We start from the raw sequence: 26,243 nt of genomic DNA, 5'->3' as shown, positions 1-26,243 counted from the left end.
CTCCAGTTCATGAGCGTCAGTGCTGGGAGGCGACAGCAGGCACGTCTTCATAAATATGGAAGAGTCAAACCAGAGAGTCAAGTGCTCACTTTCAGACTCGCCTCCACAGAAACACCAAGAGTCCGCTGGTGATGACGTGTGAAGGAGAACCTGCAAGGTCACAGGAGAACCTGCAAGGTCACAGGAGAACCTGCAAGGTCACAGGAGAACCTGCAAGGTCACAGGAGAACCTGCAAGGTCACAGGCAGTGAACGCTGCAGGCGCATTATTGAATAGAAAACAAGTCCTGCTGGAAGAAGCCAACATGGTCTTGAACACGTTTATCCGGATATTCTCGCATAAATTAAAGATGTCGCTCCGTGAGGTCGTGCTCATGGACCTTTAGAGAGATGCTGTGAAGCAGGAGTCTAACTTAACATCTGACAGGAAGTTAAACAGGAAGCAAACTCTTCTTTTCATTTCCTTAGAAAACTAAAAAAAATACGTCACCGGTGAAAATAAATTCCCCGTAGAAGTCTTCCAAAAGGCTATCAATAAATTACTAAGCAATATCGCCAAGATACAACTTAAACACACCTGCTGGTAATTCATTACAAACCTGATGCAACTTAAATACACAAATAATAAAGACCAGGAACACTGTCAGATAACGGTCATTGAGTATTAAACGGTGCTAAACGCCTGCAAAGTGTAATATAAAAGTAATGAAACATCAGAAAACCTCCAGTACGTCGACTTTGGGATAATAATAGATAAACAACTGTCTCTGGACTAAATCTACATTTAGTAACTTCATATTTATATTAAGAGTTTCTGGCGCAGAAGGAATGAAAAGCCGACATTGAATCTTTAGTTTTTTGCAATAAAATAAATTTGTCACGTGGCTATGAGCCTTTTGTTGTTCACGGGAACGTCAGGAACTTTCCTCGCAAGTCTAGTTTATTAAACCGTTAAAGCAGAAGAACAACAAGCAGCGACACAACAGTCTGCTCTGGTCTCGTCATCGTGCAAAGATTGGGCCTCGAAGAAGCCGTCGTTTCCTCCTGAGGCTCTTTGCTTGTCCAAAAGGGAAATGTAGTATTCATGTTTGAAATGCATGAACAGCTCAACAAAGACGTGGATATAGAAACGCTACACGCAGCTCCTCTGGACGCTCCTCCAGGTGAGCGGCATCAGAGCGGCGGCGGCGGCAAACTGTCCATCAGACCCTTGAGCTGCTCCTCGCCCAGCTTGACCTTGTCCTCCAGCTTGCGCTGCTCGATGATGAGGGCCGACTTCATCTTCACAAAGTGCCGGTAGTCGTCCAGGCTCTCCGCGTCCAGGTGCGCCTCCATGATGCCGGACACCAGCCGCTCCCGGCGGTCCAGGTTCTCCTTCAGCTCCTTGGCGTCCTCGTGCTGCTGCATCAGCAGCCTCCGCTTCTCCGTCAGGGTTCGCTGAGGAAGGGTTCGTGTTAGTAGTCAGGGTTCATAACATTCTGACCAATGGGTTCCATGACTTTGAACCAAATGTCCATGAGCAAACATTTCGTGAAATCTGGGTGTAAACAGTAAAAAGTGAGTAAATGACTCAAATGAATGAGACAATAGTTTGATTAAAAGAATAAACATTTATATAGATGCCTGTATGTATGCCTGCTTATATTTTGAGTCTTTCTTTTAAAAGCATATTCATTATTCCAAACTCAGCGTAAATAAATGACATGAACACATGAATATAACACATTTACATGACTTTTACTAAACTTTTTCAAGGACTTTTCCAGGCCTGGAAATGACCATTTTAAAATCCCATGACTTTTCCAGGTTTTCCATGACCGGAAGAACCCTGAATCGGGAACACATCAACAGATTCAGGGTTCTTCTCCCTTCGCCCCCGGCTGTTACCTTCTCCTCCGGCGGGGCCTCGTCCTCCAGGCCGTTGAGGGCGTTCTCCACCCGGGCGAGCCGCCCCGACAGCGACAGCAGCAGGCTCACCACCTTGTCCAGGTCGCCCACAAACATGCAGAACTTGTCGAGCTGGTTGGCCCGGCAGAGCCGCCGCACGGTGGCCTCCACCTGCCGGCCCAGGGCCTCGTTGTCCTCCACGTCCTCCTGCAGGCTGAGCCGGGCGTCCCGCAGCACCGCCAGCTTCCTGGCCAGGCTGGAGATAAGCTCCTGCTGGGGGATTCAACACAACACAGTCAAAACTAAGTACGCAGCAAATACCTGTGGGAAATGAAAACACGAGGCGTGTCTTTACCTTCTTGCCGGCGAGGTCGACGTCCAGCTCGTCCTCAGAGTCCTGCTCCTCCAGCTGCTCCTGCATGTCCTTCATCTTGATGAGGAGCTCGGCTTTGGGAGCCGATGTGTTGTAGTAGGAGGAGCTGGGGACCAGGGAGGCTGCAGACAGGTCCTCCTCCTCCCGCCTGACACACACACACACACACACACACACACACACACACACACACACACACACGTTTTTACCACTATCAACTCATATTATCCTTTTTTAAAACTTTATTTTAATGTATTTGCTTCTTCTCCTTTTTTTAAATACGTTTTGTTGATTTGTTTCTCTTGAAGCAAATTGAGCTGCATTTAATGTTATGAAAGTATTATTATCATTATTAACTAACAATAGCCGCAATACAAGATAAATAGTGTTGCATATTCGGGCTAATTTAAAATAAATTGCCTGTAATTTAAAGAACAATCAACTAGAGAGGTCGTTTTGAACGGATACATGTAATGAGATATTTGTCCACCAGAGGGCAGCAGGCTGCTACAATTTGTCCAGTCCAGCTGGTTCAACCTTTATTAGTCTATAACACTTAGTTTGGTCATTACATTCATAGTTTTTTCGGGTATCTCCTTCTTTATTTGTACAATTGTCAGACAGAATACATTTTTCCTTTTTCATTTACTGCACATTTATCTGAATTGCATTTTTATTTATAATTGATTCAGAAAAATGTTTTAACACTTCCAGCTCACATCGTGTTGATCTCTTTTGTAAATTCTGAATATAGAATAAGCAGCTCAAGGTGAATAAATCATTTAAAGAACGTGTTAAAGGTCCCACCTGTCCATGCTCCTGGGGGAAGAGGTGGGCAGTCTGGAGCCGGAGGAGCCGGACGAGGCCCTCCTGCGCGAGTGGTTCCCCTCCAGGACCTGCTCCTCCCTGGGGAAGAGTCCTTCCATCAGGTCCATGGTGGTCATCCTGCCGCTCTGGTCCAAGATGTCCACCAGGGTCTTGTCCTTGCCCATGATGTCCCTAGCCAGCTCCTCTCTCTTGGCGTCCTCCTCCAGGCGCCGATCCCCCGCTGGACTCGGCTCCTGCAGCGGCCCTGAGGCCGGAGCCGGGTCCTGGCGGGTGTAGGCGCTGAACAGGGAGGAGGCCGGGCGCTCTGCGCCGCTCAGGGAGGAGACGTGGACCGGAGGCTGGAAGCTGCAGGTCTCGCCACTCTGAGGCAGGTAGGCCCGGCCCTCTCGGGGCGAGCTGGACTCGGCGTGGACGATCCTCACGGGGACTTTCCTCACAGGCGGATTCACATCCATCTCAGCAGGGATCCTCACACCCTGGCCTGACCTGGACAGGAAGCAATATTAAAGTATTCATCCCAAACATCTGAAAACAAAGGAGACAGTCTTATTCTCAATGTGCGGTCCTCATCCTGTGCCTCATAGTAGCTCTTTCCATAAATTAATATATAACATCTTGTTTGTTTCCTGTATGTTATTTAAACTACCATTTAAGCATGTTGTCATCATCTATATGCAGGATTCATACACATCCTGACCAATGGGTTTCAGGACTTTAAACCAAATGTCCATGACAAACATTTAGTGAAGTCTGCGTGTAAACAGTAAAAAGTGAGTAAATGTAGTATTTAAACTAACAATGAGAACACAAAGCATACAGTAAACCTTAAATGACTCAAATGAATGAGACAATAGTTTGATTAAAAGAATAAACATGTATATAGATGCCTGTATGTATGCCTGCTTATATTTTGAGTCTTTCTTTTAAAAGCATATTAATTATTTCAAACTCAGCGTAAATGAACGACATGAACACATGAATATAACACATTTACATGACTTTTACTAAACTTTTGGGATTTTATGTTTTTTCAAGGACCTTTCCAGGCCTGGAAATAACCATTTTAAAACTCCATGACTTTTCCAGGTTTTCCATGACCTTAAGAACTCTGAATATATAATTATTAACTGAGGGACTGAAGTTGCATGTTTAAATTCAGCATCACATAAATAAATGTAAGACGCAAAAAACCACGAGGACTTTTCTGGCTTCCAAACAACTCTTTGCTCTTCAGTATTTAAACCACCAGGAGATCTTAGTCATCTTAACCTCAACGACTGAAGATGAGCAGCTGGAGCTTTCACATAATTCGTCTTAAACACAATACTTTCTTACTGTAGATTCAAAATCACCCGTTCAAAGAATGAAGCTCAGAGTAGGGAAACCTCAGAGCTGCACAGTCGAGCATTTCTAATTAAAGGATGGCTCCTTCAGTAGAACTGAAAGGCAAACCAAAGCTTCAACTAAATTACAGACAACAAGCTCGATCTAACCGTCTGCATATTTCAGGCTTCTTCTTCGGTCATTCCTTAAAGTGTAACGGTCACATTGTCCTCCTTCTATCCGTCGACGTGAGCTGGTTTACCTGAAGTTCAAAGCCTCCTCTTGTGGCCTCACGTAACGAGGGGCGTAAACCTGAAGCCCTTCTGCTAAGCGGCTTACCTGAGAGGTGAGTCATCCTGAAGGGACGCGGCCGGCGGTCTGTCGGTCAGCCTCCGCGGTGCAAACTGCGGCGAGGGAGACCGCGCTCGCTCTGACGCAGGGAAAGACGGAGCGGCGGTCCGGCAGCAGAGCAGGGAGGACGAGGAAGGATCCTTCTCCGCCTCGGTTCCTCCACCTCCTCTGCTCCGGTCGGCTCTGGCCGAGGCGGGGCCGGCGGAGGAGGTCTGAACAGCGGAGGAGGTCTGGCCGGCGGAGGAGGTCTGGCCGGCGGAGGAGGTCTGGCCGGCGGAGGAGGTCTGGGAAGTGGAGGAGGTCTGGGAAGTGGAGGAGGTCTGGGAAGTGGAGGAGGTCTGGGCAGCGCCGCAGTGCTGGGTGTCAGAGCTGCAGCCGGACCGAGGCTGGAGCGCTGACGGGTCTGCCTGGGAGCCAGGGAGGAATTCCTGGGAGGAGGATGTGGTTTCCGGGCCTAAATGGGGCCTGGGCGGAGGCAGGAGGCCCTTGGTTTGAGGAAGCTGGGATGGATACTGGGATCCGGGGCTGAGGCTGCGAGGGCCTGAGGAGTGTGTGGTGTGGGAGGGACCGGTCCTGTGGTCGGCGAGGCCTGGGACCGGGCCCTCGCTTCTGGGGACTGACGGGGCCGACTGTGGGCTGTGGTCGGGATGGCATCGCAGCCGGCTCTCTGTTTTTCCTCTGGAGGTCAAAGTTAAAACAAACTGCATCAGTAACTGATTTTTAACTTACAAAAGAGGTTAAAGCATTGTCTGTCTTTCTTTATAGAGATGCTTAAACTACTATATTTGTTTCTGGTGGCAAGAAGTCTGCACTTTATCCTTTTTTATGAATCTCAGTTCTTTCAAAAGGAGTTTAATATATTGACATATTGATAAAAAGTATGCAGGTACTCGTGGATATGTTCTACGTGTACAGTGTGTGTTTCAGTTCAAACATCAGAGTCAGAAGTAATTTTCTAGTAGAAAAAAAACATAGAATCCAGCGAAAATCCAACAGCTCCTAAATTTTGGAAAATAGTCCACAAGAAGTTGTTTCCTTCTTTACCTCCATGTTTGCTCCACTGAATGTCTGATTGTGTGCGTTACGGTTTAGGAACCTGAGCTACGGGTGTGAAAACCAAACACAGAGACGGAGATAAGGGCAGGTGGTCCGATAAAAAAAAAGAGACATTTCCACTAAATAAATATTATAATGAATTGATTTACAAGATTAAATTAGCTGCCCGACAGCCGTTTGTTCACACTAAATGACACTAAAGTGAAATGGGCATGAATCTAAAGCAAAACTGCACAAAGTACCTCAAACTTCAGTTTTATTTTGTTTAAACACCACCAACTAAAAAGGTGCATGAAGTAAAACTAGAAAGAAGAACTTATAGTAACTAATCACTTAAGATAACTCATATTTCACAAAAAAAAAAAAGCTTTAGATAAATATCAACATTTAGCAGAGAAAGCAATCACTAACAAAACCGATAATTGTTCATTTTGAAAAGCAGCTCACGGTTCAAATGATCTCCACCCGCTGTGAACCACCTGTAATTGCACACGCTTTTGTAAATGTGGGTGTAGTTTACAGGATGCCAGAAGATACTGTTCACCTCAACATAAGCTCCAACAACACCAGATATACGGCGAGGAAGAGATCTAGTCTGCAGGATAATAATACCTTCCTTTTAGAAACCTGGAAATAGAAACTGAGACGTGTTCTTTCTCTGAAATCTCACCACTAAAATCCCACATTTACATGTTGATTCCACTGATTGTTGTACATTCTAAGTATGTTTCATCTCAATTGGCTTCTGTATTATCAATCTTTTGCATGTATAAATATTGTAAACCTTAGTCTCACCTGGAAGTGCTCGGCTGGCTGGGGGGATCTCTCCATGTGGAAGGAATGTTCTGCAAAAGAAAAGTGAAAGACTTCTTTGCTTAACTCTGCAAATCCGTTCACAAGCTCTTGGATGAAAACATCCAGCCTTGCTTAAGAACATAATAAAATACAGCTTAACTTCAAACACCCCTTTACTCTCACCTGTGTATAGAAGTCTGCAGAGGGAGACGATCGGGATCTCTCGTGGACGCACACAGCCTTCTCCTCGCCATCTGCATCCAGGATGTTCTCCGCTGAGTGGTACCTCCCCTGCGTCTTGGCCTCGGGTAACTTCTTCTGCTGGTTCCACGTAGCCTGGTACTCAGCGAAGGTCCCAAGCCTCTGCTGCTCTGCCAACTCCTGCCTATGTCCGGGGCTCAGGTGTTCTGCACATGCGTGAGCCTCCTCCTCTGCAGAGGGAGTCATCTCTTTGGGTTTGCCGATCTCACCAAGGTCCGCATTCAAGTTTGCACCCTGACAGGACTTCAGCACAGGCCTGGAAAACGCCGGTTTCACCTCGAAGAACTTCCTCCGCTCTCCGAAAGACCCCGTCTGGGGTTCTCCCTCTACTCCCACCTTGTGTATCTTGTCAGGCTCTGAGAAGGAGTGCATCCTCTTGGCCATTGGGAAGCGCTTACGTCCTCTAATGCGTCCATTGGAGGGTTTAACTACCGGCACCTCAGGTCCAAGAGGCTCAAGGTCTCGTCTCTGGAAGGAGGTGGCCTGGAGGACCCTGGCCTGCGCCTCTTTCAGGTGGTCTTTGTAGGTGTTGGAGAAGGACACACCGGAAGACATAGACGTCTCCGTGGACCTCCACTCCTCGGCCTCCTCGTCCTCGGCATTGCATGTCAGGGTTGCAGCGCTACGGCTCTTTTGCAGCTGGGCTCGCTTCTGCTGGATCTCATTGCGCAGGGTGGTGGCATACCGGTCGCTGCGACGATAAGACTTCCCACTGCCAGCGGCCATGATGTCACTGGCATCCTGCGTTGCACCCGTGGTCGTAGCTGCTGGTTGCCTCACGGCCAGACTCCTACTCTCCTGGGCAAGGGAGTGGAGGAGTGGGGTTTTGAGGGGGGATATTCGGTGGTCTTCTTGCGGCACCCATGGGTCTTGGTGCCGTGAAAGACCAACCTTATGATCATTACTTTGTTGCGTTGCGACGTGTCTTTTCGTGTCATTAGCGTGCCCTTCAACTCTCTTTGCAGCGTCCTCCTGGCTTCGGACAGGAAGTTCAGAGGCTTGGCGGTCATAATGAAGACCATTCCCCAGGTTGGAATGACTACTGCGCTCCTTGATTTCACTATAAGGCAGCTGTGACTGAGGTAGAGAGTATTTTGTCTTACCGTTTGTCTTCAAGGAACTTGAGAAGCCTGGTTCATTGCTGTTCACCCGTTGCGGTTTCTCCATTTCCCCCCTTCGGCCCCCTACTTTGCCGTGCCGAACCTGGAGCTCAGCAGTCTGAACCGAATGCTTGCTTGCCGGGCCGTAGTATCTGTTGTGCCCCACGTTCTCCTGGTTTGGGTTTGCAGCAGAACTAGCCATGGAGGCTGTGGAGTGCCGGGCGTGTTTCCGGCTGAAGATGTTTGTGGGCAGTTCCTGCAGGCTGCGATAGTAGCTTCCTACACTCTGAATCTTGGTGGGAGGTGCTGACCTGGTCTGCATGCAGAAGGGGCTTTCGTCACTGTATTGCCTCTGGTGGGCGGGTGGTTGGGTGTAATGAGACTGTCTGACATCATTGCTGGACAGCGAGAAGAGTTTGTTGGGCTGCAGCTGGTTGTGGTTGTGGTCAGCTGCCGGGTTGGGGAGGAGGAAGTCTTTGGTGGACAGCGGGTTGAAGCTACGTCTGGCCTCTGTCTCCTGCTGAGATCTGAGGTTGCTTTCTGTCAGTTTTTCAATGGACCTGCCGTGGGTCTTCGCTGGACCGCTCGGGCCGTCAGAGTACGGGAACACCTTTGTGGCAGCAAAACTGTCACTCCGCAGGGGAGGCTGTGGAGGAGGAGGAGACTGGGACTTCTTCTTCTCTGGTACCTGCCACACCGGGCCTACGTTGGGCCTGCCTGCGACGGAGACCCGAGAGGCAGCCTCCTCCCAGTCGCTGTTCCCCAGCGCCGGCTGCAGGTACCTGGGCCGCTCCGCCTGCTGAGGCCCTTCACTGTGAAAGCCCTTGAAGAAAATGTTTTCAGTGCTGGTACCCTTCCCATCATGACCAGGAGGGCTGGAGGTGATGGAGAAGCAGTTGAACCCGGACTCTCTTTTGCCTCCTGGTGCACAGAGCGGCTCAGCACTGCTGACGTATTTAGTCGGGGAAAGACGACCCGGTGGGAAGAGATGAGAGGGACGCTCCAGTTTCTCCATGTTGTTCCCTGAGCTCAACGGGCTGGTTAGCAGACACTGGAAGTTCTGGTCCCCTTGATCCAACTCTTTGGGCCTGGTGTGTATCATCAGAAACAAGACCAATGTTAACAAATTAATAAAAAAACAAAAAAAGTTCTTCCCTGTGTAACGCTGAGAAGCTGAAAGAGAACCCTGAAGTCTCACCTTGCTTCATGTTTTGGCTGCCAGATCGATGCCGTGGCGGCGTCTCGCCTGGCAGGCTCCGCCTCCTCCTCTGTCAGCTTGGAGGAGTGCCAGGAGTGGGGGCGTGAGTTTGGATCATCCTTCCTGCAAGGCACAGAGGCAAGCACTTGAAACAAGGGAGTATTTGACATTTCAGCTGCAGAGTTCAATGATTGAACTTTTTTTTCTCAACCTATTATATATTTTTCAGAAGTCAAATGAATTTGCACGTACTCTTTGAAACGGTTTTTCCTGGAGAGCATGTTGAAAAAGAAAAGATGTACACGTTTTCAACATCCTAATTTCACACAACATATTAAAACCAGAGGAAAAAATATGACATGTCAACTTCATGACATGAAAACCAACTAAAAGCTATGAGGAGGCTGAATATAACTATGACAATTAGCACCCACAAGAAGAAAGAAACACACAGAACACAAAGGAAGGAAGGAAGGAAGGAAGGAAGGAAGGAAGGAAGAAAGGAAGGAAGGAAGGAAGGAAGGAGCACAACGCACAGACTCCATCAGTTGGGTTCAAAACTAGCAGCAAGCAGAACGACACGAGGCTGTACCTCATAGAGCTGCGCAAAATCTTGCTGAGAAAGTTCCTCGCCACGTGAACCTCGGTTTCTGATGGCATTGTGACATCGACCATTTTAGCCCTGATGGGCGGCGAGCGAAGGAAGAAGAAAGAAGAGAAGGAGGTAGGAGGTAGGAGATAGAGTCAGCATCAGAAGGCATGAAGAGACACAGAATAATACAATCGTTCTTCCCTCTAAAGCAGACATAGGAAACCAGGGAGTCTGAGGGTCTAATGCAGGTTAGACAGCTGCAAACTGAAACAAGGCAAAGGTAAACCTGTTGGCCAATCAGAAGCCACACACACCACCCCTCTAATGATCTCACCACAGCTCCCTCAATGGGACAATCTGTGCTTTTTAAATGCAGACGTGTCGCTGCATTTTGGACCAAAATCACGGAGCCGACGTTCTCACAGATTGATGAGGAAGCAGGCTGGGACCTCTTACTCTGAAGGGCTTCCACAACCGGAGAGGACAGATCCGGCACAGCCATATGGCCCAGACGGAGATTAACTGCTTAGCTTGGAGGAAAATTTGAGAGACGGGATCCACAACCGCCGCCATAACCTCCCAGTTTTAATGTGCAGCTTAAAACAAAACATACATTCTCTTTCCCAAGTTCAAGTGTCAGGTGGATGTGAAATATCGCAACCAAATGAGATTTCCTTGGCTGTGATTGGAAGGTGAAGCCGGCTCGGTCACGGTGGACACGTTGCATTCTTTGAGCCCAGGAATGCAGGGAGGGGAACCCTCGCCCCAGAAAACATCTCTGGTTGCCGTCTCCCAGGAGTCTGAGAGTCTGACAGAGTAAAGAAAGAGCGGCGCCTGCTAACAATACTTCCACTGTCCCGGATTCCCTGTGCAATCCCTCAAGAGACAGAAGAGATATTTGGTATTGAATCAACTATTAAAATAAACACAAAAAGGCATAACATTAAAAAGCCAACAAGTGGTTGCAGACATCTTTCTCTTATAACTTTACTATATGTTGAATTGTATGGTTGCAGTAGACAATGTCTGCATGCTCATCTGACCTGCTGTGCACTAAAACACCAACTTTTTAACTACGTTTTTGGTACTTTCCTCCAGACATTGGAAGCTTGAATGAACTCGTTTGGCTCGACTGAGCGTCTATCTTCAGCGACAAACCAACGCAGACGCAGCTCTTCTTCTTTTGTGGATTCCAAACAAACAAAACTGTGTGAAAACGTAGGAAAAGGCTCCAATTCTTTCATCTTAAACTGTTTCTTAAACGAAGAAACCCTTCTCTCCCTTTGTCCAGTGTGACACACACAGTGAGAGTCGCCTCCAAACGAACTCCTGCACAATAGAAATGCAAATGTCACTTTTTCTAAAGCGCTGCAGCTCCATTGTCAGAGGAGACAGCTGCTCCGTCACAGACACTCGACCGGGGAGGCGACGCCAGCGCTCACTCCCACGACGCAGACGAGTCAGGAAGCAGAAGCACAGCTGACGGGAACATTCGTCACTGAGAGCATTTGATCAAGCGGAAGAAAAGGAGCTAAAAAAACAACATGTTGGACTTCCGGTGGAGGTTTGAGGAGAATAGGTTTGTAAAGGAATCCAGTTGGGTCTTAAATAGTCGCAATTCTGATGCAATACACACACACACACACACACACACACACACACACACACACACACACACACACACACACACACACACACACACACACAGTATCCCAGGATGTACTGAACAGGTTAGTTGGTGAACAGATAACTAATTCGCTCAACTTTTTGACCGATTAAAGTGATTTTAAAGCAAACATTCTCTGGTTCTAACTTCTCTCTCATCGTTTTATTTCATTATAAACTGAATATCATCCATTTATGTTTCGGTAACTTAATTTTCCACATCTTAATTTTCTCACATCTTTTGGACTTAATTAATGATCAATTAGTGAATTAAAAAAACAGCAATCATGGAGTGGCTCAGAAAAACTACCAATAAGTCAAGTTACAGGCAAATCTCTTCTATGATTTAAGTATTACAATCTTATTTATGAACGCAGTAAGAACTCTAAGTATTGTAATAATTATGACATAAACGTCTCAACCTGTCCGGGTGTTTCTAAATGAAGTTAGCTGGAGGAGGAGACGTGTCCACTTACCCTCACAGGCCTGACTTTAGTTTGTCTCTGTGCTCTACATCAGTCCTGCTTTCAAAAAGGTCTCTTCACTTCACTCCTTCAGAAACCTAAATAAAAAGGTCCACTTTGACACCACAGCTCCCACCAGTCTGACACCAGTCTGACACCAGTCTGACACCAGTCTGAGGAACACAAACACACTGCACCTTGTGCGGAGGAGGAGATTTCCTCTGGGATTACAAAGGGGGATTTGAGGCGAGGGGGAGGAGTCATCGCTGTAATCTAGAGTGTGTTTGGGCTGCAAGTGGCTGGGCCTGCAGAGCCGCCGGGGCTGCTGGGAAAGTCAAATCAACGGGATGTGAACGCCACAACAGTCGGTCAGTCGGGAGAGAGATGAAGAAACAATGTAGCAATGTAGCAATGTAGCAATGCAACAATGTAGCAATGCAACACAACCGCTCCTATAGCACAAGCTACAAGGACTTTACTGAAATCATGTTGTCTTATTATATTTATGCATTAACAACAACTCCATTTGTAGTTCCAAGTTTTTTCTGAATCCAAATTGAACCTTTAAACTCCACCTAAATTAAAATAACTACATGAAATCTGGTTCTTAAGAGACGATCCTGATCGACCAAAAAGATCAAATCAAACCAAATGTTTCTCAGCTTTAAACTTCCTGTCCACGGGAGGCGGAGCACTTTCTCCACCAAATGACACCACACTTCCACCTGCATGTCTAACTGGTGCAGATCTATATGTCAGGGGCTCTGATGTTTCATTACTTGGCTCTATCACATTGTGTGTGTAAACTGGGACTCCAGACAGGTTTTCCCATCATCCACCATCTGATACTTCTGTATTCATTCCATCACAACCTTGTTTTTCTGCTGAAGATCTACAACAGCGTCCTTGTCAGGGAACACAGACAGGAATGTTTGGCCCGAGTCCGGGTCTGTTTATAGAGATAGCAGCCAACGTCAGGCTGAGGGGGAGGAAGACGAGGGAGGAGGAGGGAGGAAGATACCGAGAGACGACTCCACCATGAAGAAACTCCTCCACTCTTTGTTTAAAATACAAATCATGTGTTTGAAGAGACGTCGCTGCTCAAATTAGGAAACCTTTGATGAAATATTTGGTGTTAATCAAGTGGTGTGATGGTAGAGGTATATATTCATACTCATATAAAATCTATATGAGCATGTTCTCTGCTTGTTTAAGGACATTTTGTCACGTGTTCTAAATCAATGAGCAGGCTGATTCATGGCATCACTGTGATAAAGTGACTTTTATCACGATGTAAACATTCTGAGATTGTAAACGTCTATATCCATGACACATTATGCAGTTTGTCAACATCCCTTTTATCTCTTAAGTTCTCACTTCTTATCCAAAAGTGACGCACAGCCGGTCCCCCGATGAGCAGGGAGGTATTCCTCTCGCCCCGCTGAGCTCGACACGCGGCGACAATAGAAGTGCGAGCGTCATCAGCGCCGGGCTTATCGGCGTGCCGCTGCAGCGCTAACACAACAAGAGGGAGGAACATGCACGACCTTTGACCCGATGCAGACCTGAAGACGAGCAACACCTGGAACATCTGGCTCCGTTCTCACTTCATCGAGAGATATATATAAATAAACTTCACCACGAGAGACTGCAACAGACGAGTATTTAAATTATCTTTTTAAAAAGTGAAAGAAAAGACTGAAACATGCCATTTCCAAAAGCCCACGCTGACATGTTGCTGATGGTGACTTACTAAATATTTGTTTCCTGCATAAATGTGCAGATCTGATGTGTTTTTATCATAATGACGTGATCTCAGTGCAGATATTTAGATTTTAAACGGGTTTCTCTGCATTGTGAGACCGCAACAAAAATAAAAACAGATTCTCGAAACTCTGGATCTGAGATCTGAGATTAGGACTTTCATAATAGTTCTCTGCATGCTTTCTAGTCTGTGAATAACACGACTCCTCTTTGTCAGGGTCAAATAACATGTGCCTGTGCCTGTGCCTGTGTGTGTGTGTGTGTGTGTGTGTGTGTGTGTGTGTGTGTGTGTGTGTGTGTGTGTGTGTGTGTGTGTGTGTGTGTGTGTGAGAGAGACAACAGGTTAAAGAGCTGTAACTGTGATTAACAACTGTTGAATTCAGGGAGCATCTCTGGTGAAGCTCCAGCACCAGACGCACGAGAAGACGTATTAAATGAAACATCGGTTTACCTGCGCTGACGTGGTCCTCCGTCACCTTCCACCCTTCAGGTACATCCTCAGCACCTTAAAAGCAGTTAGTCAGGCTCTCTCTTTTTAAATGTACCGCTGATCCTTTTGGGAAAACGCCTCTCAGCCTTTATGTGTCGCTCACACACAGCTTCCTGATGTACTCCCACTTGATGATTGAATCAGAGAGATAGACGCAAAGAGAGGAGTGAACATCTTCTCTTTTATCTTCGACAAAACAAACGTGTCCAGAGCGAGAGGAACCTCCGACAGTAGCGCCCACTCTGTGCTGGTTGCAGCGGCCAAAGCCCCTGAAGACAATGGGCTCTGCTGATATGGCCTATCCCACTAAGCAGTGTCAACTCACCTAGGCAACGTGGGCCGTACCACTGCTCCTGCAAACGGGGGAGCGCGGCCGGACCGAGGCGGCTCTCGGGGCGACTCGCCCGCCCCTGAGAGCCGGCTTTGAAGCGCCCCCTCTCAGGACCAGCCCGCCGCCCGCCCTCTAGACCCGGCTAGGTGCAGCGTCTCCTCAGCGGCGGCGGGTTGTGGAGACGCGGCGGCGGCCCACCTTTCCCTCTGTGGACTCGACCCACTCTGCAAAGCTGAGTCCATGGTGGAGGCTTTGCAGCTGGTAATTGGATTCAGGCTTTAAGACTCTGTTGCCATTTGCCAGTGAGCTAATAATTCTGACAGGACAGGACATCAATAAGGGGATTATTCTGCTGGAGGCCAAAGTAGTTCCCAAAAGATCTTTACAGTATAGAAAAATAAAACAACAAAGAAATGAGGCTTATTCTGTTCTTTAACCTTTTCATTTGTCCCCTTCATTTCTGTAAATCAGTTTGGATCTTCAGTATAATATGAAATAAAGATCCGTGTCATTTTATTATAACAGCAGACCTTTTCTTTCTTAGGTCACTTGCATACGACAAATCTAAAATAATGCAGTGATGCTGGATATACTTGACCCAAATACATTTTCGTAAAAATGAAAATAGGGAATTAAAACATTTGAATGGAATATATATGTGTTTGTATATTAATATTCAAGATATTTGCGGCATCCCATGAATACTGAAATATTTTTGTCACACAGTAAAGTTCTGAGGAAGCAGAATATCAATATTTCACACAGTTGGCTCAAGCCTCCACAAGGTGGCGCTAAATCTTTCTGTGTTGTCACACAAACTATCACAGACCAGTGAGTTATGAATCATGACAAAGAAGAAGATCACACACTGCAGAACCACTGCAGAACATGTGCAGAACCACTGCAGAACCACTGCAGAACCACTGCAGAACCACTGCAGAACCACTGCAGAACCACTGCAGAACCTCCCTCATCTGAGCCAACCGGAGCAACACATCTGTCATTAAGCAGAACAACGGCAGAACATAGTGGACCATTAAAGATATATTTAGTTTACACATGTCTGTCACACCAACATGTATCTGGTCCCATTTATAACCTGGTTTATTTGTTCTTTGATCAGATAGTTACTCATTTAAATCAGAATTTTGTTTATCTAAAAAATAACGTAAGTCTTAGATGTTGGACTTTCCTGTCGACAGTAAATGCATCTTCTGCATCTTGCAGAACGCTGCAGCTGGAGTCCTCACTAAGACCAGGAAAGTGGATCACATCACTCCAGTTCTGAGGTCTTTGCACTGGCTCCCTGTCAAACAAAGAATTGACTTTAAAATCCTGCTGCTGGTTTATAAAGCACTGAATGGTTTAGGGCCTAAGTATGTTTGTGATCTGCTGCTACCTTATGAACCATGTGACCCCTCAGGTCATCTGGGACGAGTCTACTTTCTGTTCCAAGAGTCAGAACTAAACATGGAGAAGCAGCGTTCATCTTTTCTGCTCCACATATCTGGAACAAGGTCCTGAGAGCTGCAGGTCTGCTGAGACCCTCAGCTCCTTTAAGTCCACATTGAAGACTTTTCTGTTTGCTGCTGCCTTTAACTGAACCAGATTCAATTACTGCATCTCACTACTGCATTTTATTTCTTAAACTGCACTGCAACTTTTATTCAACTTTTATTTTTTAAGTTGCTTTTTCTACTTTTATTTTGTTTTTTTGACTGTTTTAATGTTTTCTTAACTGTTTTTAAATCTGCATTATGTTTTGATGCTTTTAATGGTTTTATGTGAAGCACTTTGAATCGCCTTGTTGTTGAAATGTGCTCTACAAATAAACTTGCCTTGCCTTGCCTTGCCTTATAACTAAATTGCGAAATGACAGCCCATAATAATTACGCGGTCAGCATTTTCTGATTTCCGAGTCTTTTGCTCTGAAAGTAAACAACGGCAGGAACTGGAATCAAAGCTGTCTGGTCCGATCATAATCTGGTTTCTTTGTTCTTTGATCAGATGGTTCCTCGTTTAAATCAGAACCGCTGCCCGGGTTCTTTTGGTACCTCCGGACCGCCAGGGTCAGGGTCCTGTGGGCGCTCTTCACCAGGATGACGGCCTCCTGCCGGGAGCCGCCGAGCGGGACGGCGCTCACGCTAAGCAGCTCATCACCGGCCTGGAGGCCGACGGCCGCCGCCACGCTGCCCTGCTCCACCTGGACACACACACACACACACACACACACACACGTTCAAAGTGCATTAACATGCAGTGGATCTGAAGGCCTGTCATGCATGTGTCGCAAAGAGTTACAGCAAAGTCTTCTGCTGCAGCAACACCGTTTCCTTCCTCAGCCCTCTGGAGGCGCTCGGCTCTCGGAGGGTTCGGTTTCATCCTCAGGCCGGCAACCCGAGTGCTCCGATTAAAAATTAAAACGCCGCCCCGTCTGCAACCCGAGGAGGCTGGAGGAGCACTGCTCACCCGCTGGCTGCAGGTGGAGAAGGTTCATTATAACCCTTCTAATAGCGGAGAGGGTAAACGCATCTTATATTGCATTAAGTATTTTATATATCACTTATTTATGCTGCTTCATTTTAAAAAGCATTCGTTTGTTCGGGTTTCCGTCTGTAAATGAAAAAACGTGCGTTTGACGATCAATTAACTATGAAGCTGATTGACAGAATATTAACTATTTGTCAAATGCGAATGCCAAATATATTCTCTGGTGTCAGCTTCTATGATGTCAGGGTTCATACACATTCTGACCAATAGGTTCCATGACTTTTCCATGACTTTAAACCAAATGTTCATGACAAACATTTAGTGAGATCTGGGTGTAAACAGTAAAAAGTGAGTAAATGTAGTATTTAAACTAACAATGAGAACACAAAGCATACAGTAAACCTTAAATGACTCAAATGAATGAGACAATAGTTTGATTAAAAGAATAAACATTTATATAGATGCCTGTATGTATGCCTGCTTATATTCTGAGTCTTTCTTTTAAAAGCATATTCATTATTTCAAGCTCAGCGTAAATGAACGTCATGAACACATGAATATAACACATTTACATGACTTTTACTAAACTTTTGGAGTTTTATTTTTTTCAAGGACTTTTACCATTTTAAAATTCCATGACTTTTCCAGGTTTTCCATGAGCGTCAGAACCCTGTGAAAGTAAACTAAGCATCTTTGTGCTTCGGGCCTGTGTCACTGTGCAATATGAAGAAATAGAACGATTACGAAATATAATGGCTGGGTTTTGGGTGTTGCACCTTTGTGATGACCAGCGGCTCTCTGTGCTCGGTGCCGCCCCTCAGGGTGAAGCCCCAGGGTGCTTTGCCTCGGAGCAGCACCTCCACCCGCTCTTCATCCTCCTCTTCATCCTTTTTCCTCTGCGGCTCCGAGCCTCTCCGCATGTTCACCTCCCTCACTTCATCCCTCCTGCTGAGGCTCTCGGGGCGTCCCTGCAGGCCACGCCTCCGGCCTGGTGCTCCATCGGCACTCTGCAGGATTCAGCATTTATGTTGGAAAACATTCCCAAATATATCACAATTTAATTCAGAAGAGTCCTTCAGTCATAGATGAGTCCCCACAGGAACACAGAGACACAGCAGGAGGTTTGGCCCATCAAGGCTAAACATCATGATTAGTTGATGTAGGACATCTGTTTGCATCAAAGTCAATATCTTTATGAAAACAACACATTTCAATATGAACTTTTTCTATTTTCTCACATTTTATAAACCAAAAATGAATGAAGATCATTGGGAGATGAATTGATAATGAAATGCCCTGATCTTCTGTACAAGGTTTGAATTACGACTAAATGTTCATAAAAAATACAAAGTGACTTTATATTTAAAATTGTGATAAAAAACACACACAAAAAAACACAATGTAATTTGTTTTCACATGTGAAGGATTCTTGTGGCTTTTAAAGTTAAATATTTATTCAAAATCAGACAAAAAACTCTGTTGAATCTACTAAACCAGACTTCTTTTTGTTAAACTAGCCTGAAATATAAGTTATAAATGAGCGTCACTACAAAACGCCATGCAGTCATACGTCATGCAGATCGGTGTGTTTACAGCAGATGGAGCTGATTATTAATAAGATCGTTGTTATTTATTTAACTCCCAGAAGAAACTGTAATATCTGAGTGTTATTGATTTTCAAGTCTTCTGGACAACAAACAACAACAAACAACAACAAACAACAACAAACCTCCGGAACAGGTGAAGCTCCAACAGGTGGTGCGCGTGCACGAGCCTCTCGTCCTCTGCAGCGTGACCACGTGGTGTTACCCTCTTCAGTACTTCATAAAGTACCTCATAAAGTACTTCATAGAGCAACTCCCATCACCTCCAACTGCAGCCCGCTGACTTGCAGAGCATGAACACGCACGCATGTCGGCCGCGTGCACGGAACTGTCCACGCGCTTCTTCACCTGCACCGACCAGCAGACAGGAAGGTTTCACAATATGCACACTGTCCAGTGGGGGCAGTAGAGAGCATCTGAGAGGGTCAGACAACCGCCAATGCACACTGAAGGAGAAGAAGAAGAAGAAGAAGAAGAAGAAGAAGAAGAAGAAGAAGAAGAAGAAGAAGAAGAAGAAGAAGCTTTGTTTCAGAGGCATCATCATCATCATCATCATCATCATCAGGAGGCGTTGACAATAAATTGTGATCAAGTCGGACAGTTTTCAGCTGCCTTCAAAGTAAACACAGGAAGTCACAGAAAAAATGACTTCCTGTTAGTTCCGATCTGTAGGCTACTTGTAGTTTACAGACCTCGTTCTGATTTATTCTATGATTTATTCATATGTGTTTATAAATATCTATATTTATGTAGAAATGTATGTGTAGCTGCATCCTTTGTTCTTTTTTATGTCTGCCTGTGAAATACATTACTACTGGTTTAGATATGTGTTGTATAAATACGATTTTGTATTATCAATCACACAAGATGTGTTTTTAGATCAAACATGAGACGAATAGTCAACAATTCAGCGTTAAGTATTAAACTACACATAAAATAAGAATTTTCTCCAACACGTGGTGTTTGCTGTCAGATCTAAGAGCCAATCAGCTCTCTGATGTGGGACAGCCAGGCGTTTCCCATCATGCACTGGGCCACGCAGTCGTTGGAGAGCTACTGCGGCGCCTGGCTCTAAAATCGGCGGCCGCCTTGCTCTCGTGAGATTATTGTCGCCCACGTGTGCATGACGTCAGAGCAAGTCGGACACAAATCTAACAGGCATGCATTGAACGCCGATCGCTGGCGATCGATTCTGATCAGAACGGACTCATCTCGAAAGAACCTGTTAAGAAGAGAAGAAGAAGAAGAAGAAGAAGAAGAAGAAGAAGAAGAAGAAGAAGAAGAAGGGCCCTGGGCAGGTTGCCCTCTGGTCATCAGGCCTGCAGGTCAACGTGTTTGTTGATCGTCTCACTCCGGACGTCCAGAGAGAAAGAACCCATTGATCACGTGATTGATCTCTTTAATGAAGCACAGACAGGTTTTTAGTTTGGCTGAGGACCAAATGCAGCAAACGCCTCATGCAGTGATGTCATGGGGCAGGAATGCAGGCGCTGAGACACCTGAGGTACCTCTTTATCTCCGTGCATCATCTCTGACAGTCGTTGACTGCATCGTCTCAGGTGAGTGCGCAGTTTAATCTTCTATCTGGGGAAAGAGGTTTTCACCTCAAACTTTTGGAGGTATCTTTTCCAGATTTTGAGATTTCATTAAATAAAACAAGTTCAGATTGATTAGCAGGTTTCAAGCAACTTATTTTGTCACTTTTTGATACAAAATGATATGTTCTAGTTAATTTTAGTGTGACATTGAACAGCTGCTTAGAGAAGAGAGACAGAACATTACAGACAACCAAAGGCTTCCTGTAAAAACACAAATCTGGAATAAAGTTTTTATTTGTTCAAACTAAACTAAACTTAACACACTGAGAAAAGAAGCAAACCAGTGTTGCATTAAAAACTAAACTGAAATCATTCTCACATGTTTCATAAAGTTCTGCAGCAATTTAAGTCTTTTCCAAACCTGAAGGAACTCACTTGCAGATACAACGTTTTCACCTGATTCACCTGCTTGCTTTTCTTGATGAGGTCAAACTGTCAAACTGGTTTCTCTTAAACGTTAACCGGCACCTCCCTGCTTTCTTTTATCTAGTATCCTGCGTCATTAAGGAAGCATCTACCACAAAGAACAACAGCACACAATGCCACCCAAAGACCCAAAAGAAAGTAAGATACGCAGTTGATCTCCTTTTACGTTCATCCAGAGACGCAAGTTTCATGCCATCTTTCCTAGAAATTGTAGCTTTATTCTTAAAACAAATCCTCTTTATTTGATTCTGTTTGGCGCTCCAGAAGCAGAAGGCCGCTCTGAGCAATGCCAGGAAGCAGGAGACAAGGGATGCAAGGGAGACAAAGGAGGCAAGCCTGAAGAACCCGGTTGCCAGAGCGAAGGACGCAAGCCAGAGAACCCAGGCTCTCAAGGTTCTGGTCAGGGCTGCAGGGGCGGCAAGAAATGTTAAGGTCATGGTCAAGGTCATGGCGGGCACTGATGAACACAGGTGAGATACAAAGACAATTAAAAGCCTGTTAAACTTGTTCTCTTACTCTGAGCGATGGGATCCGAGAAATGTCTGTGTCCAGGAGGAGCTCTGTGTAGTCAAGGTGAATTCTCTTGAAGTGTTTAATGAAACGTTCTTCTCTTGTCTTGAAGGCAGCAGACTCGCTGACCGCCACGCGTCCAGTGAGACTCCTCCTGCCTTTGTGCAATGAAAAAGGTCAACGCTGTATTTCTGCACTCTTATGAAATAAAACACTCTGAAAAACATGATGTTGTACGTCCGTATTTTTCCAGCAGCTGTGTGGAGGTTTGAAGTGACAGAGAAAGACTTCCCTGTTTCAGGAAGATGAATTGTTTGGAAATCACGGAGCTTTTAGATTTAGTTTCTGTCCCTCGTCTTTCTGATGCATGTTGGAGAATTACTTTATATTCTTTATCTTGTGAATTTAAAGTCTCATCTTACTTATCAATAGTACATTACAATGCATTTGTGCATGTGCAGTAATAATGTAAGAACTAGTGGAGCAGAAGGATACTAGAGTAAAGTACAAGTACCTCAAAGGGCCAATGATGAGGACAGGTTGCCCTCTGGTCATCAGGCCTGCAGGTCAACGTGTTTGTTGATCGTCTCACTCCGGACGTCCAGAGAGAAAGAACCCATTGATCACGTGATTGATCTCTTTAATGAAGCACAGACAGGTTTTTAGTTTGGCTGAGGACCAAATGCAGCAAACGCCTCATGCAGTGATGTCATGGGGCAGGAATGCAGGCGCTGAGACACCTGAGGTACTTTTTAATCTCCGTGCATCATCTCTGACAGTCGTTGACTGCATCGTCTCAGGTGAGTGCGCAGTTTAATCTTCTATCTGGGGAAAGAGGTTTTCACCTCAAACTTTTGGAAGTATTTTCTGCAGAATTTCGAGATTTCATTAAATAAAACAAGTTCAGATTAATTAGCAGGTTTCAAGTAACTTATTTTGTCACTTTTTGATAAAAACAAATTAATATGTTCTAGTTAATTGTAGTGTGACATTGAACAGCTGCTTAGAGAAGACGGGCAGAACATTACAGACAACCAAAGGCTTCCTGTCAAAGCCCACATCTGGAACAAAGTTTTTATTTTTTCAAACTAAACTAAACTAAACTAAACACACTGAGAAAAGAATCATTCTCGCATGTTTGAACAAGTTCTGCAGCAATTTAAGTCTTTTCCAAACTTGAAGGAACTCACTTGCAGATATAAAGATTTCACCTGATTCACCTGCTTGTTTTTCTTGATGCGGTCAAACTGGTTTCTCTTAAACGTTAACCGGCACCTCTCTGTTTTCTTTTATCTAGTACTGTGCCATTCAGGAAGTATCTACGACAAAGAATAACAACACAACATGTTCGGCTCTTCAAAAGGTAAGATATGCAGTTCATCTCTTCTTACGTTCATCCAGAGGCAGAACTTTCACGTCATTTTTTTTCTAGAAATTGTAGCTTTATTCTTGATACCCCAAATCAGGAGATCAGGGGACTGCCGGCTTTTGGCCTGAAGCAGACCCCCACGGAGATGACCGTGAAGACCGCCACGGAGATGACCGTAAAGACCGCCATAGAGATGACGATAAAGACCGCCACGGAGATGACCGTGAAGACCGCCATAGAGATGACCGTAAAGACCGCCATAGAGATGACGATAAAGACCGGCACAGAGATGACGATAAAGACCGCCACAGAGATGACGATAAAGACCGCCACAGAGATGACGATAAAGACCGCCATGGAGATGACCGTAAAGACCGCCATAGAGATGACGATAAAGACCGCCATGGAGATGGCGATAAAGACCGCCATGGAGATGACCGTAAAGACCGCCATGGAGATGACCGTAAAGACCGCCAAGGAGATGACGATAAAGACTGCCATGGAGGGCGTCGCCGTGGAGGCCGCCATGGAGGGGACGGTAAAGGCCGCCATGGAGAGGACGGGGGCAGTGGCAGCGGCAGTGGCAGCGGCAGTGACAGCAGCAGTGGCAGCAGCAGCAGTGACGGGCATGGTGGCCGTTGTAGAAAACATCGCGGGAAAGGGAAAAGGAAAGGTCATCGTCGTGGTCGTGGTCATGGTCATGGGGGAGGTCATGGTCATGGTCATGGCGGGCACTGACGAACACAGGTGAAATGCAAAGTCAAGTAAAAGTCTGTTAAACTTTTTCTCTTTGACACAAACCTTTTAGCCAAACACGGAACCGTTTTAGTTTTTCCCCATCAGAAATGTCTGTGTCCAGGAGGAGCTCTGTGTAGTCAAGGTGAATTCTCTTGAAGTGTTTAATGAAACGTTCTTCTCTTGTCTTGAAGTCAGCAGACTCGCTGACCGCCACGCGTCCAGTGAGACTCCTCCTGCCAACGGTCAATGCTGTATTTCTGCACTCTTATGAAATAAAACACTCTGAAAAACATGATGTTGTACGTCCGTATTTTTCCAGCAGCTGTGTGGAGGTTTGAAGTGACAGAGAAAGACTTCCCTGTTTCAGGAAGATGAATTGTTTGGAAATCACGGAGCTTTTAGATTTAGTTTCTGTCCCTCGTATTTTTGTATGCATTTCGTAGAATTAAGAACATTTGAGATGTATAAAATAATGTTATTTATATGAGCTGAGTGACTATAACACACCTCAGTACAACGAGTCCGCCGCCAGCATCTCTGGGTGGCGGTTCAGGTGACATGTGGGAGGTGCCGGGTGGGAGGTGCCGGGTGGGAGGTGACAGGTGGGAGGTGACAGGTGGGAGGTGACAGATGGGAGGTGCCGGGTGGGAGGTGACAGGTGGGAGGTGACAGGTGGGAGGTGACAGGTGGGAGGTGCCGGGTGGGAGGTGACAGGTGGGAGGTTACATGTGGGCGGTGCCAGGTGGGAGGTGACAGGTGGGAGGTGCCAGGTGGGAGGTGACAGGTGGGAGGTGCCAGGTGGGAGGTGACATGTGGGAGGTGCCAGGTGGGAGGTGACAGGTGGGAGGTGACAGGTGGGAGGTGACAGGTGGGAGGTGGGAGGTGCCAGGTGGGAGGTGACATGTGGGAGGTGACAGGTGGGAGGTGCCAGGTGGGAGGTGACATGTGGGAGGTGAATTGTGGGAGGTGACATGTGGGAGGTGACATGTGGGAGGTGCATCTCCAGGTGAAAGGGAGGATTGAAAGGAGTCGCATATTCAAAGATAATCATTTTATTATCAGTAATAAACTGAATTCATTTAACAAAATAATGCTAACAAAATAGATTAATAATTCGTTGTTTTGCCTGAAAACAAAAGGATTCTGAAAAATACACAAAGATCTTATCGTTGAAAATACTGAATGTAGTATTTTTAGTTTGCATCTCCTCCAATAAGACGATCCCGTTTCTCCATGTGACCAAAGGGAAGTTGAACTGGTTTTCTTCCTCTGACGCTGAAAGAGGCGTGGAAGCCAGAGGAGGAAACCCCGGATGACCTCTGGCTGGAAACAAGGTCGTCCTGTTCAACAGATGTCATTTTCTCACTGAACAAAACAAAACCTGCTTCAGATGATGTGTTTAGATTTCAGCATTTGTTATAAAGACATTTGGAGAAAGCCATGTTTTCTTCATTTACACTTTCTCCTCTGGGAGTTTTGTTGACCTTTTGACCTCATGCACACGGCAATTATTTTGTGTTGGCACTCAATTTGTTTCTGTTTGTGGTGTCACACTTTTTGCGAGCTCATCCCTCATCAGCATGCCAATTAAACTTTGGTGTATGACCAAACACCTGCAGAACTAATGACATCCCATCAGCCTCGGGTGTGTTCTGTAGTAAATATCAGCAGGAACCAGCATGGTAAACATCACACCTGCCAAATGACACTTTTCCCCCTGTTTGATTGAGAAAGTTACTGTTTTATTCGCCACACGCTGCTGAGAGCAGGTTTAACCGTCATACATGTACAACACTTAGAGCTCAAGCTCCAAAATAAGGACATGTTGGAGACGGGGACTCAACATTCCTCCAGCATTTGTGTTCAGACAGCAGGATGTGAACACATTGAGGTGCAGTTTTAAGTCCTGGTTCATATCACATATTCACACTTAGTGTCGATGAAAGGCCACTCCTCGCTGTGGATCGCCGCCTCCCAGCAGAGCTGCAGAGCCTGAGCGACGATATCCTCCGACATCCTCTGGGCAAAATCCAGCACCGGTTTGCTGACTGGAGGAAGTGTCACCAAACCTCCATCAGCCGGCGTCTCCTCTGAGCCAGCTGAACGTTTGGTCTCCTTCACATCCGTTAAGAACGCTTTGCTTTCCCCCTCTTCTTCTTTGTCCTCCTTCTGTTTGTGCGAGCGGTCCCCAGACCAGCATCTCGACTCATTACATCCTATCTCAACTGGAACGGTCACCTGCTGATCATTTCCATCACTGCAGAACAGAAAGACCATCACAAATATGTTCCACACTCTCTCACAAGGTGTTTCCCCCAAAACAAGGTGACATCACCTGCAGGCTTCTGTTTACCCACTAACAGTAAAATCAAGAGCATCTAGTCTAAAAGGTCATCTGTGTCCAATAGATAATAAAACATAAAGCGCATGAACATCCAACAGACTTTGCTAGATTAGCCGTCATTAAAAGAATATTTAGAAAAAGATTAATATATTAGAACAAGAAGAATAATGTGTTCCTGTGTTGTATCAAGACAACTTTATGTAAAAAGAAAACACTTTATGAACTATGCAGCGCCACAGTAGACGATATTATTTAAATATATTGAGGTGTTTTTAATGTCTAACCCTCTGCTCGGTGGTGCAGCTCCTCTCTGGACTCGCTGCAGGTACTTAGGTACTGACAACCTTCAGACCTGAACCAGTTCCCTGCTGGTGCAGGTCGGTGGGAGGAGCAGGTCCGCCAGTAAAACATGCATTCCTGAAAAATGTGTTTCAGCGTCTTGTTCTTCAGGTTTCTATGTTAGTAATTTAAGGGTTTATCCACGGGGTTGCTGCATGGAGGCAGACTAATTAGGGTTCAAGTTTGGCTATTTAAATGTTCAATTTAAGCTAACAAGTCAATTTGCAAATTGCAGTCATGCAGTCAATATATTCTGAATAAGTTTGTAGCTGCAATGTTCATAATTCAGTATATGCATGATGAGAAATAAGAAGTTGAACTTCATGCAACATACACATAATATATACA

General features: G+C 45.7%; 3 protein-coding genes across 3 annotated transcripts; 2 read left to right on the top strand and 1 right to left on the bottom strand.

Moving 5' to 3' along the window:
* Positions 1-1,172: 1,172 nt before the first annotated feature.
* On the bottom strand, positions 1,173-17,887 carry LOC306752958 (protein Shroom2-like; the record flags this gene model as incomplete). Its single annotated transcript, XM_079236791.1, has 10 exons — positions 1,173-1,436; positions 1,887-2,159; positions 2,242-2,407; positions 3,067-3,573; positions 4,750-5,439; positions 6,613-6,662; positions 6,796-9,061; positions 9,172-9,294; positions 16,532-16,680; positions 17,744-17,887. 10 exons carry the CDS (start codon positions 17,885-17,887, stop codon positions 1,173-1,175), a joined length of 4,632 nt encoding a protein of 1,543 aa, XP_079092917.1.
* Positions 17,888-20,036: 2,149 nt separating this feature from the next.
* LOC306752957 (uncharacterized protein) lies at positions 20,037-21,331 on the top strand (the record flags this gene model as incomplete). The annotated part of the gene is made up of 4 exons (XM_079236790.1): positions 20,037-20,130; positions 20,660-20,733; positions 20,860-21,065; positions 21,218-21,331. 4 exons carry the CDS (start codon positions 20,037-20,039, stop codon positions 21,231-21,233), a joined length of 390 nt encoding a protein of 129 aa, XP_079092916.1. The 3' UTR covers positions 21,234-21,331.
* Positions 21,332-21,881: 550 nt separating this feature from the next.
* On the top strand, positions 21,882-23,504 carry LOC306753153 (uncharacterized protein). The gene is made up of 4 exons (XM_079237005.1): positions 21,882-21,905; positions 22,403-22,468; positions 22,572-23,221; positions 23,404-23,504. Exons 3-4 carry the CDS (start codon positions 22,620-22,622, stop codon positions 23,417-23,419), a joined length of 618 nt encoding a protein of 205 aa, XP_079093131.1. The 5' UTR covers positions 21,882-21,905; positions 22,403-22,468; positions 22,572-22,619; the 3' UTR covers positions 23,420-23,504.
* The last annotated feature ends 2,739 nt before the right edge of the window (positions 23,505-26,243 follow it).

Source organism: Taurulus bubalis (assembly GCF_910589615.1).
Source record: "Taurulus bubalis genome assembly, chromosome: 21".
Taxonomy (NCBI): domain Eukaryota; kingdom Metazoa; phylum Chordata; class Actinopteri; order Perciformes; family Cottidae; genus Taurulus; species Taurulus bubalis.
This window is presented reverse-complemented; position numbering and strand designations above follow the sequence as displayed.

What these genes read in the sequence shown, in the direction of transcription:
- LOC306753153 (XM_079237005.1), top strand. Translation starts at nt 22,620, where the DNA reads ATGACCGTGAAGACCGCCACGGAGATGACCGTAAAGACCGCCATAGAG.